Source organism: Apaloderma vittatum, unplaced genomic scaffold (genome assembly GCF_000703405.1).
Source record: "Apaloderma vittatum isolate BGI_N311 unplaced genomic scaffold, ASM70340v1 scaffold33793, whole genome shotgun sequence".
Taxonomy (NCBI): domain Eukaryota; kingdom Metazoa; phylum Chordata; class Aves; order Trogoniformes; family Trogonidae; genus Apaloderma; species Apaloderma vittatum.
In genome coordinates this window covers 1-12,432 of record NW_009709288.1, presented here as the reverse complement: position 1 = coordinate 12,432, position 12,432 = coordinate 1, and the positions used below count along the sequence as shown (strand labels likewise).

Genomic DNA, 12,432 nt, shown 5'->3' with positions numbered 1-12,432 from the left:
AGCAGCCCTCTGCGCAGCGCAGGACGGGCTCCACCGAGAAGCATTTTGCTGCCGCCTTCTCGAATGCAACGGGCTTCTCGATTTGGACAAATTTGCGCTGCAGCTTGCAAGCTGTAAAACATGCGTTCGCTTAAAGCACCTACAGAGCTTATAGAAGTAACTTTTTAATTTGTGGAGCTGGCTGATGAATGAACAAAGTGACCCAAGCTACACGAAACCAGTCTGACTGCAGCGAGTCAATTTTCTGCCAAAGGTGGCGAGAAAATCGGGCCCGTGGGGCAGTCCCAAGGACGGAGGCTTGTGGGAGCTAGGTAGGATAAGGATGTCCAAATCCAAAAAGATAGACGTGAAAACCTTGTTCAACTGACACCAAACTTTACCCAGACTGTCACAGCCATTGCACCGGCCAAGTACCTTAGTCCTTAAGCTTCTGTGATCCAGGCATTCCTAGACCAGTCCCTCCAGCTTGATCATAGAATCATAGAACGGCCTAAGCTGGAAGGACCTTAGAGATCATTTTAATCCAGCCTCCCTGCCGCCAGGGACGCCACCTCTCGACTAGATCAGGCAACACATGGGGACCAAACGGGAATCGAACCCGCAACCTTAGTGTTGATCTAAGAATATACTCCAAAAATGCCACCACTTGCCCAGAGAGAGCTGGGTTACACACAAAATGCAGTGCAGCCTACTGTTATCAGTATGTTCATGTTGTTTTTATATAGGGCCTGGATGGTAAAACCAGTCATTCCTGGGCTGAAGTTTTAAGATTAAGTTAATCTTCAACCTGAGGAAATTTAAACAGGTATTTCCCACCTCAGGTGCACTCTAGTTTGATAGGCAGGGCTAGATTTTAAGTTTTTTTTCTGAGAAACTAAAAGCCTGGAGATAACGAAACTATTAAGGATGTCTTCTGTCAACAGGCAAACTACCTACTTTTCATACTACCATCATCCTAGGGAGTTTCAAGTTCATTATTTTATCTGGAACACACAAACTTCCTGTACCTAAGAAGCTGATACAGGTGCATAAGAAGCTGATACAAAAATGCAACAAACTTTAAACTTGCAGTGAACTAATAAACTAAGGTAAAACAGATTTAATTTTTTTTCTTAGTCTATGGCCATTAATCACAAAAATAGTGAAAAATGAGAAGAGATTGTGGTACCATTAATATAAATCATCAATTCATGTGACTAATGAATTAGTCAAAGGCAAAGACATCAAAATATACGTCAGAATCTTGGTACCTCCAGCACAGGGGTCTTCTGAGATGATCCAGGACTGACCAAAACTCACTGCATCTTTAGCTAAATATCCACTGGGCATTTGATATTCCCTTTCCTTCTCAGCATCATATTTTCCACAAATACCACATGTTTTTCCAGCCATCCAGAAAGCAACCTGAATCTTTGTGGAAATAAAGAAAAGATGTACTTAAATGTTTTCCTTTTAAAAAGAAAGCCACTTAAAATAATTTTTAAAAATACCTCAAGTCTATGACCATCATAATACAGTTTATCTATGCCATAATCCGGGGCTTTTAGTGACAGGCCCTCCTTTTCGCTGCTGATCAGCATGCTTGCATCTGCAGTGAAAAAAAAAAAAAAAGATTTCTTTTAAAAAGAAGTTATTGTTTTAGGGTCCAACCTGAACCCCTTGTTAAATTCTCAGAGATTTAATGCAGGCTGTAATGTATCTTGAAAGAGATGGGGGAGGTGAGAAAGACCTGGCACAAGCCAAAGGCCTGTGACAAGGGTGGCCGTGGCCCAGGGGACATCCGGATGCTTGTTCTGTGGGCCTCTGTGACCAGCGTGAGGTACCACAGCCCAGCACTGTTTGGTTTGTGAAAGGATGCACAGAATCAGTGTCTCTTATTTGCTCATCTTTCTTGCCACTCCCTGTGAAAGCTAGGTGTGTTAAAATCACCTGTTTCTCAAAGTAGTGCCATCTTTATCTTGAGTGGTGTTTGCAGGATCGCATCCTTTCCTTCTTCAAAAGATCAGAACAGGTAAAATGAAATAGATGAGTCTCTTACCAGAATTAGATGTATATGGAACATTTGTTGGGGCTTGGACACCATTAATCTCCAGCTGGATGACTCCGTTGGAAACATACATGTCAACCTCACTTGAAGGAAAGGAAATGAGTATAAACACTTGCTTCGCCCTTGCCCTACTCAGCTGATAATTTTCAGTTCTGGCAGAACCAACACTGTGAGATGCTCATATCGTTGTGGCCTGAGTCACCTGCTACCCTTCGGGAGGAAGGCTGAGAGAGCCCAGGAGAGCGTGCCAGGGGAGCACTCGCAATGCGCCTTTCCCTGACCATCTCAGACCATTTCCCTTTACTCATCTCAGAGCGTCTGCTTGTGGCCACAGTTCAGGCAGGGAGACACCAGGCTACAGGGAGCCTTGATGAGGAACAATGTCATTTCCATTACATATGCATAAATTTAAGGTACTTTACATTTCAAAGGAAGTTTGGATTCCCCGCAGCGGTTCTCTTACAGCCTGAATACTCTGCGTATTGCAGTATTTTCTTCAGAGCAGTGCTTGCTCTGATGAGGAAATAGGAAGCTCGAGCACATCAAAATCACATCCACGTAGGAAACAATCATGGATGATATGGTGATGAGGAAAGCTGTTATCACGAAAGATGCAGCCTATAAAACAAGCATCCTTCTGTCCTTCCACTAAACATATGCAGGGGATACTAATTCTCTCTGTTTCTCTAACATTATGACACAGGCACACAATTTTCAGAAATAAATAATTACTTGTAATATTACCTTACAGATGAAAGCCTATTTATGAGCTTTGCATACTCCCTGCAATGATTTTCTATGCATACTCCCATACAATGTAGAGCCTCAGACTATACTTTTAAAGAAGAACTTAGGATGGCAGAGGTGATTGTTCCAAGATGAAACAAAGCGTGTCTGAAGTTAATTTCAAATAGATTAGAACATTATGTACCAACTAAGCGATGATCTAAGCAAGTACCTCTAATCTGGGTTAAGTAATTCCCTTTTCAGCTATGTCCGCTTCTCAACATCTGTGCTGAGATGATGTGGGTGCTAATTAGTTCTAATTATTATGTTAGTGTAGGAGACCAGACTGAATGATCACAATAGTCCCTTTGGATTTACAGTTTATGTGTCTACCTAACTACTAAGAACTGAAATGAGATGGTTAAATGCTAGGCAAATTATGAAGAATTTTGGGCAGTAAAGACTTCATGATGCTGTGAGTCTCAGCTATGTTTCAGAAGCACTTTTGAAAAACAAAGTTCCAAATCCCAGTGACACTCCTAGAATTTTTTCCGTTGACAGCATTAATTTTTGCATGAGTCTTATGCTAGCATCAATCTGCCCCAACAATCTGGTCTTCACAGTTACAGCATATCCAGCTTGATGTCTATTTGTCATTAAGTTTGCAATTACTTACTGGCTGGCGAGTCTGACATTTATTGCTGTAAGGTCAGTAGACTCTTCAAGTCTTTTCATCATCACCAGGAACTTCAGTTCTGGACTACAGTCCTGCACTAACACGTGGTAGCAATTTGCAGGCATTGAATAGTTAAATTCAACTCCATTGAAGGTGGTGATCGTATTTTGGAAAACTGAACAACGAGCTGAAAAAGAAAAATCAGTCAGAAGCAAACCTTTTATGCTTTATATGTCAGTTACTCTATTTTAGATTTGGGTTTACATGAGTAAATTTTTACCTTTTCCACTGTAATGCTGGAAATGCTGCCAGCTCTGATTAGAAATTATTTTACAGCAATTTTAATTAATATGGACTAGTTTGGGTGTTTACCAAAGAAATATGCGTAGGTATGATGTTAGCCCACTGATTTCAAACAAAATGTGACTCCTTATCCCAGGATTACATAAAGCTTTTCAATTTAAGTAAGTATAATGTGATTAGCTCTTAGTACAGAATTAATGAACCAATAATCCCTTCAAAATCAAGTGCAGAAGCTGAAATTAATGGGTATATTTTTGAAGCTATTTTAACTTCTACATAACAGCACTAACCAAGCGGAACATCCCAAATCTGAGGTCACTTAGATGTAATGTTTTTTTCTTCAAGAGCAATCTCTGCAGGGGAGCTGAAATGGATGCATTTGGGAGTGGATGCATTTGAAATCGCTATTTGGCATGGAACTGAATATTTAATCTTACTATTATAAGATTCTTTTTCTTTACATCTTTACATCTTTGCAACCTCACAATGTTCATACAGATGGGTTTGGATTTTTTTATCTGAAGTCCGACTGATTTTTTAAGTGAACGTAAAGTAAGTTCAAATTATGTCAAAAGTATAAATCAGATTTACAAAATCTGCAAAGTCAAGTGATGCCTGTGCAGATAGTTAATTGCTGACCTTTAAGGTTTTCAATGATTGAAAATGTTGCTTGGGAAAAGACATTCCGGTCAGGGGATGGTAGTGCTGAAATCGGTGTGCCTGGACTTGAAGGGAATGGCAGGGGAAGCCTGATGGCTCTGTCATAAATTGTGAGCTGAAATCAGTCAGAAAACAAATATGAATGTAAATGCAAAATACAATGTAGAGATAAGATAGCATTTTCTTATGATACTCTGTACTGACAGAAATCTAGATTAGAATCTAGGTCAGAGCTAAGAAGAAATCAAGTCCTCCGTGTAGAGCATGAACTAGCTCTACAGTGTGACTGCTGTAGGAGAGCAATGCTACAAATGAGGTTTGGTATTCACTAGTCTGCAGCTTTTGGGGGAGTTGTACTGCACATCTGCTCACAGTCTGAACAGTTTGCTTACCTCACATGCACACCCTCTCCTTGCTTGTATTTTGAGGGATCCTATTTGGCCATCATGCCTATCTACAGCGTGGTTTTAGTATCTTTTCCAGGACACAAGAAAGCCTGTCATCTTCCTGAAGATTGCCTTTTTAATAAGTTATTGTTAATGTGCTATCAATCGTGATGGTTGTTTTGTAACCTGTTTCTTATTTCACGTGTTTGCATGCTACATGAAGATATTTTTGCAACAGAACCAACTGCAAGAATACAATGTCCTTGTGATGGGAGCTTCCTTATAGTTTAATACATTAAAAAAAATGTGGGTTATAAAAGCCATTAACCTTTGATTTCCTAAGTATTGAATGCCCCAAGGTAAAAGATAGTGGAAATAGTTACTTCAGGTAACTTCAGGACCACATCACAGGTTCTTGGAGATGTCAGAGCCATAACCAAGGTTGCCTGGTGGGAGGGACTACGCTGTTGTATTTGGGAATACCCAAGCACATATGCAGCTCCTGGAAGAAATGAGTAGAACCTGGAAAAGTAAATAGGTGGTTAGAGTGATCTGTCTTTGAAAAAATTGGTTATTACTTGTTCAGATTAAAATACCCTCACAAAGCAGTATGTGTCTTGTGCTGGGGACATGTTGTATCAGAGTTAACGGGTGAAACAGTCTTCCAGAGCCTGGATACCAGAGTGCTATGAAAAGAACAATATAGCCAACTTGTTTTAAACACATTCAGCATTAGAAATAGGCACAGATGATGTAAACACTAAAATAATAACATGGTGAAAAGTAGATAACCTCATATTAATGTGTCAGTCCTCAAGTAGCAACTTTTAGCAAGTACCCTTCACCCACTAAGCTTGTCTATGAGTTGCCAGAGGGGTCTCTTATGATTAGGTTCCTTGGGACTCAAATAGAGAAATATAGAAAATATCCCTTTAAAAAAAGGCATCGTATCAGAGCAGAAAAAAAGCTGAGTTCTGTGGCTTTGCTCCAGAATAGTCAATTAGATGATTTCATCCCCTTTAATAAGGGCACTTCAGGTAATTCACTCTAATAGAAAAAATTATCCTCTTCAGCAGACATTTGTCAACCAAATCACCTGTACACCTTTAAAGTGAAAGCCTGCGTTGCATGCATATTTAGATAACCAAGTTGTGTATGTATGTATTTTGGTAGCACTATGAAAAAAACATTAACTTTTGATATGGATCTATGTAATTGTGGGCAAATGCAAGTATAAATAAAAGGAATGAATGAATGCAACATATAATATAGCTGTATGGATAGACACATATGTGAACTGAACCCAGCAGTTACAGTTTTCTTACACTAAGCGTGGCACAACGTTCATTACTGAGTGTGCAATAAGCCTTATGGGAAGTATTTGTACCACCTTTTTCAGAAGCCGGAGGCACCTACATTAGGAAATTATTTTCCCTGTACAGTCAGTGAGAGACAGATTCTTTCAGAGAACCAAGGTAAACCTAACCGAGGCTTCATCTGTTAGGAAGCATGAGGAGACCAGTTGCTTAATTCAGACACTTTATGTTAAAAGTTTACACTAGATTAGATGAATCCCATCATCCCCTTTGTTTCAAGCAGTTTTCCTGCAGACTAGAATACACATCAAAACCAGACATGTTTAATCTGATTTTATAAAATCATACTGATTAAGAGGAGGTTTTTTCAGCTCAGAAGTTGCAGAACTGAATCTGTAATTATCTGGAGCTTTGACACAGGTGATTTTTTTAAAAAAACTGAATTAAAAATCTCACCATCTTGCAGCTGTTCGCACTGTTGAAGGTACTTTTGGCCACTCCAGCCTCATCTGCATAGCTGGATAAGCAGCAAATTGCCCTGTTGCAATCTGAGTGGCGATCTGGTACTCCTGGCAATCTTCACCCCAATTAAGAGAACCCTAGTAGAGGGGAATATATATATATATATGTATAAAACATAGTAAGATCATTGTATTTCATTTACACTTGAGCTGCTCATTATTTGAAACTTACCAGTATTTTATGGGAATTTATTACTGAAGTATCTGCACAGAGTTTCCATCTACTGGATCCTGTGATGCTTGAAACGAATGTCTGTACCCTCCATCCCATGGGCTGTGTATCAGCGTACAGTACGAGCTGTAACCCTGTTGGCTTCTCATTTCTGTGGATGGCACGAAGGACTGCAGCCAGTACTGGTGGCTTGCTGTCTCCCAAGAATTTAGGCTTAAGTCAGTAGAGAGGAAATAGAGACCAAAACCAAACAATGTATTAAAATTACTATATTAAAACCAAAGCTTAAAAGTGTTTAAAAAGGAAAAGTTTCATTTGAAAAGCCTTTTTATGCAAAGTATGGAACAGCATCATAGATCACTCTTGATCTATTCAGTTCACATGTAGTTTTGCCACAGTCTTTCCAGGGAGCAGTTTTGACTGACCTGAGTAAAACAGTAGCATCGGGAGTCTTTTTGTAAAGTAATTTCGGTGTAACAAAAGGAAGTGTGGAGTAGGACCCTACTGTATGAAGAACCTACATTACCCAGCTCACCACTGCTCTCTTACCAACCTGTAGTTTCGCTAACAGTCTCTTTGATAAAACCAATTTAACTGGCTGTTTAAAACCGTGACAGTTTGTGTTAACAGAGGGATCTGTTCAGCGGATCCCAAGTGTGGCACTTGCAGCTGTTCCAAGTGGGAGCCCCGTGCTGCTCCGGCCGTGAGTGCCCTGCCCATGCTGTGGGGCAGCAGCCCCCACCGCGCTGGGGGGAGCAGTGGGGCAGAGGGTCCTCTCTCTGCTGCCACGTCCGAGTGACAGAGACCCACGGGAGGAGCAGGTGAGACAGCACCGGCGAGGGCTGAGGGAGAAGTGGGGAAAGAGCAAGGCTGTGGCTGAGGAGGAAGGTGTATGTGAGGGGAGCATTGGGGAAGAGTTCAGGAAAGTAGTAATGTGGTGAAAAGATGGACAAGGGAGGTGAATTCCAGTCACATAGAAATGGGTGGGAGAAAAGGTGTGTCTGGTTGCCTTTTTTCCGTGAGCTACTTGCACTAACAACTGAGAGCTGCTGGTGCAGAACCAGCGCCTCAGCAAACTAAGGTTTGCTGTTTTGTGGGTCTGTAGGCTGTTGTCGGAAATGTGTGAAATTTTCCTTTGGGAAATCTGCTCCAGATTCCATCAGTTCTTATAATAGTTCTTAGAGAAGGACCAAGCACTGTTAACTATGTACCACACAGTTTATTCCTGAACAAACAGCTGGATTGCTCTCAAAGTTGGTCTTTTCAAAGGCCTTGTGTGGTGTCCTGATAACATGAGCTAAAGTAGTTGGCAGTGAAGACCTAATGAATAAAAGAGTGGCAGAGTCAAGTCCTGATCTTTTCTTTTACAGAGAGCTACGCAATAAAATTATACTTGAAACCAGTTTCTGATCAAGCAGGTCAGCACTTCTAAAGTGGTCTCATTTTTATGAGTTATTTACTGAGTAACGCAAATTTCAACATATACAGCAGTATATTCCAGTTTCATTAAAAAATGTAGCCTGCATTGAGTGAGTATTAAGAAACATCCAACGGCTATCCAATGTTCTCACCTTTCTAAAACAGGAAAAAATTAATTTTCTTTCTATATATCATCTAATATGCTAAGTCACCATATTTTTCCTATTCTGTTATAAAAATACAATAACTGGAAATCCAAAGTAAATAGTTTTATTTCTTGGAGATTAGGACACTCACCTGAGATACAGCTCTAGAGATGTCTTCATCACTCACTGAAGAAGAGGAGGAGCTGATGCTGCTGTTCAGGGCTTCCCCTTCTGGGTCCTGCAAAACAGTCGCCTTGAAGCAAGTTTTTTACCACTGGAAGTTGTTGCAGAGTTAATATATTTATTTTATTTTTTTTAGTTTAGTTTCAGAGGACTAAGCTCTAATTGCAGCAAAGCTAGTGACAGCAGCTGTAGGCCCCGCTCACCGCATAACCAGTAAATGTACCTGTTCATCTGCTGGCTTGAACCGCAACTGGTAAACAGGTAGATTTGCCTGTGAAAATAGATGATAGGTAAGAGGATCTAAAAGAAGACAAAGAATTAATTTTTGAAAAATACAGTAAGAAGTTCAGTACCGAGTATGGAAAAAAAGGCAGAACAACATAAAAGTTTTAAACATTTTAAACTGAAATCTTCTGAAATACGAAAATTTTTAAGTGAAATGCTTCTAAGAACCAGAGGGGTTGAAAAGGGGAAGAAGCTCTGCTAGGTGGTTACCTGATCCATCCTGCAGCAAACAGACACCCTTGATGGCCTGTTTTATCTTTCTTTGGTCCACGATCTATGGGCAAAATTTCCTGATATACAAAAAAACCATTCACTACAAGAAATATAAAAAGGTCTAGCCTGAGCGAATTACCTTCTGGCCAGAATGTTCGCTCTCTCCACTGCAGCGTGTGTCTCCAGAGTAGTCTTCGCTGCTGCTGCTGCAGAGGCTGCTGCTAGCAGAGCTGCCACTGCTACTGCTTATCCTGCTGCTGCTCTTGCTGCTGCTCTTCTTCCCAGATCGCCTTCTTTCATCTCTCTTGTCTTCCTTTCCAGGCTCTTTGCCATCAGCAGAGGAAGCAGTGGAAGAAGAGGAGGAACTAGAGAGGGGGCTTGCACTGGACTTCGCCCAGAGGCCTGTAGCTGGATCCTTTTCTGTTCTGTGAACCCGTCTCCTACGGTGCTGTGTTTTATTTGAGACCTCCAAAAACAGTTTAAAGCATTATGAATGTATAGTTTGTTCTGTAATATTTTTCTGGATGTTAGACGAGCTGCATACCACAGGCTTTCAAGGAAATACAAATTCATGTTTCTGCACGCTACAGAAACTTCACCAGAACTCACCTCACACTGATGCCTCCCAACCAAAATGCTTGTTTTCCCATGCCACTGGGAACCTTTGGCGTCATTTATAGAAATATTTTTCCTTCTCCAATACTCAAAGTCTCTTACCTGGAACACATTTTCAATGCCAAGAATCTTCTTCAGTTTAGCTTGCCTGTCCTCGTACAGAGATGTCTCCTCCTCTTCCTCAGACACTGAGCTTGTTACATCAATTATTTTGGAAGCTGCTCTGGATCCTGCCTGGATCTCCAGCTGTATTTTGTCAATGTCAGCATCTGTATGAACTAAAGCCAAGATACTTACATTACAGGGCTGCACTGCTTGAGCAGCATTCACAGAGTTTGATTGAAAAGCTTATTGTCATTACTGTACCTGGCTTCAAAACTATTTTGCCTTCAAGTTTTCCAACTAATTTGTGCATAAAGGTATTTCTTAAGAAAGCGGGATTTTGTGACTTTAGGCTGAGACAAGCAGAACATCCCAAACTCTCCAATTTTCTACAGAAGACACGTGTGTAAAATCTTCCTCCTACACTGTAGTGATGTGCCTCTTCTGAATCTTGCTGGTATCCTTTGGATATCACACCAGGAACATTGCTTTGCTGCATTAAAAAAAAATATGGCAAATAAAGGGTTTTCTTCCATATAAAAATTGTCACAGCTCCTAAAATCTTTCCTCCTGTTAATGAAGAGAGTGATGACAGTCCTCCCTGAATTTTAAGCACTGCTTAAAATTAGAGATTCAAGCACTGGAAGCAGTGAGGTTTCCTCTAGTGTTCTGCGGAAGAGGACAGCTCTCCCGCCCAGGCTTTCCCAGGTAGTGTTTCAAAAACGCACAGCCCAGTGAGAACCTGTCGGGCATTTCAGAGGGACTATTTCTCTGCAGCAGTTTTGGGCTATCAGCCAAATAAGTCAGCCTAGCCTGCTCATGCCAGCCTGAGAGCTGAAGGGCACATAAGAGAACCATAGAATCACCGAATTGTATCAGCTGGAAGAGACCTAGAAGATCATCGAGTTCAGCCTTTGTCCCAGCCCTATCAACCAACTAAACAATTCCCCCCAACACAACATTGAAGAATGGGCTTCTGCAATCCACTGCAAGTATTACCTCAGGATTTTGGGAAAAAACCAAACTCAAAACATCCAAGCAAACAACCCATAGATTCTTCCAAAAGCCATCTTTTCTACATTGCTGTGGCTTGGAAAAAATGGGTTGGTGTACAAAGGATATGAATTTCACACACCCTCCCCATGGGTGTAATACTGTCAAAGCAACCCTACCTGCATGAAATGATGAGCAGACTGTGAATGGCCGTGTTTTGGATCCATTGGGACTTAGGTTAGGCTTGGTTTGGGCTATGCCAAGCACCTGTTGAACCTCACAGTGTCTGTGCTCGTGGTGTGGTTAGCCAGCTGCTGTGCTGGGGGTGCTCAGCCCCTCAGAGGAGCTGACTGTCCTCGACCTGTCTGCAGTACACATGGCGAGAGGCCTCCTTACCTTCCAGCTGCCAGGTCGTGAAGATCTTTCTGGCGGCTGGTCAGAGGTACGTGATACTTCTCCTTTGGGGAGAAGCCGGGATTTCTTTTCAGAATCTGCTTCTTCCATGTTCCTTGAAATAGCATAAACTTCGCTCCTGTGGAGGTGATAAATGGCACACAAGTAACACCACTTGATTTTGCTTACCTGCCTTTGGTGGTGCAAAAAAGACAATACTGAGCTTTATTGGCTGCCAAAGTACAGCAAAGCCTAACGAGGAGCTGTGTGTTCATGATTTTATAACAGGGGGTTCACGACCAGTAACACATAACAAGCAAAATGCAACAAGCTCTTTTGTACCTCACAGCTGCGAGCTCAACCTCCTGACGGCAGGGAGGGGTTTCAATCTTCAGATTTTTCTCTTTAATATTTATCCCAGCATCAAATTTCATTTTAACATCGCTACTGAATTCTGCATGAAATTCAAGACCGCTCTGCAAGTATTGTGTGTTAATCCCCATCATTGCAATCATATGAAAATATGCCCTGAAAGAGTGGAAACAAGAACATGCCTAATTACAGTTTGCACATATTTAACTTTGAAATGCAAAAGTGCATTTTCACGCTCTTCATTTTATTATAAGAGCCACTGCTGGTGGATGAAGAGATGTAACAGGATTAAAAAAAAAGCTGAAATGCCTCTGGAGAAGATGAAGGGATTTATCTGATGGAAAAAGCAAACACAGACCCTCTCGCTGCTTTGGCACTGACATGGTGCTTGAGGACAAGCTAATGCCAGAACATTCTAGCTTCAGATTGTGCCTACTTTAATAGTGTCATCACTATTAATATTATCATTATTGCTATTATCATTAGTAGTACTGTTGCTTTTGCTTTTGGCTATGTGGATCCAGAAGCATTTCCCGTTTCCCCCTGAAATGGCCCCAGCTTTCTGTGCCAATTTTGTAAACACCCGTTCGTACGTGAGCAAGAAAATCTTCAGAGCTTAGGACCTTTAGTCACTGCACATGTACAAATGTAAGCGTTTTTAGCAATGGCAGAGCAGGCCAGTGTCCTGTGGGAGTACAGTGCACATTGGTGTGTTTGCAGGGTGGTGAAGCATTGGGTGAACCTGTTGCTTTCTCACAACTTCACTGCTCTGGACTAGCATAGTTGTCCCAAATCTGGGGCAAGTAAGCCCCTTGTATAACAATATGCAATAATGTATTTATTTCAAATAAATTATGTAACTATAAATAAAAATAAATATAAAATAAATATAAATAAACAAATA

At 41.1% G+C, this 12,432-nt stretch overlaps 1 protein-coding gene across 1 annotated transcript; it reads right to left on the bottom strand.

Moving 5' to 3' along the window:
- Positions 1 to 6: 6 nt before the first annotated feature.
- LOC104272001 (vitellogenin-2-like) lies at positions 7 to 11,684 on the bottom strand (the record flags this gene model as incomplete). The annotated part of the gene is made up of 16 exons (XM_009866864.1): positions 7 to 111; positions 1,251 to 1,410; positions 1,491 to 1,588; positions 2,039 to 2,130; positions 3,450 to 3,636; positions 4,392 to 4,527; positions 5,182 to 5,320; positions 6,571 to 6,713; positions 6,808 to 7,020; positions 8,524 to 8,610; positions 8,779 to 8,826; positions 9,193 to 9,519; positions 9,771 to 9,946; positions 10,035 to 10,263; positions 11,160 to 11,295; positions 11,499 to 11,684. Coding segments are annotated over 16 exons (2,462 nt in total), but the record flags the coding sequence as incomplete, so codon positions are not given.
- Between the last annotated feature and the right edge of the window lie 748 nt (positions 11,685 to 12,432).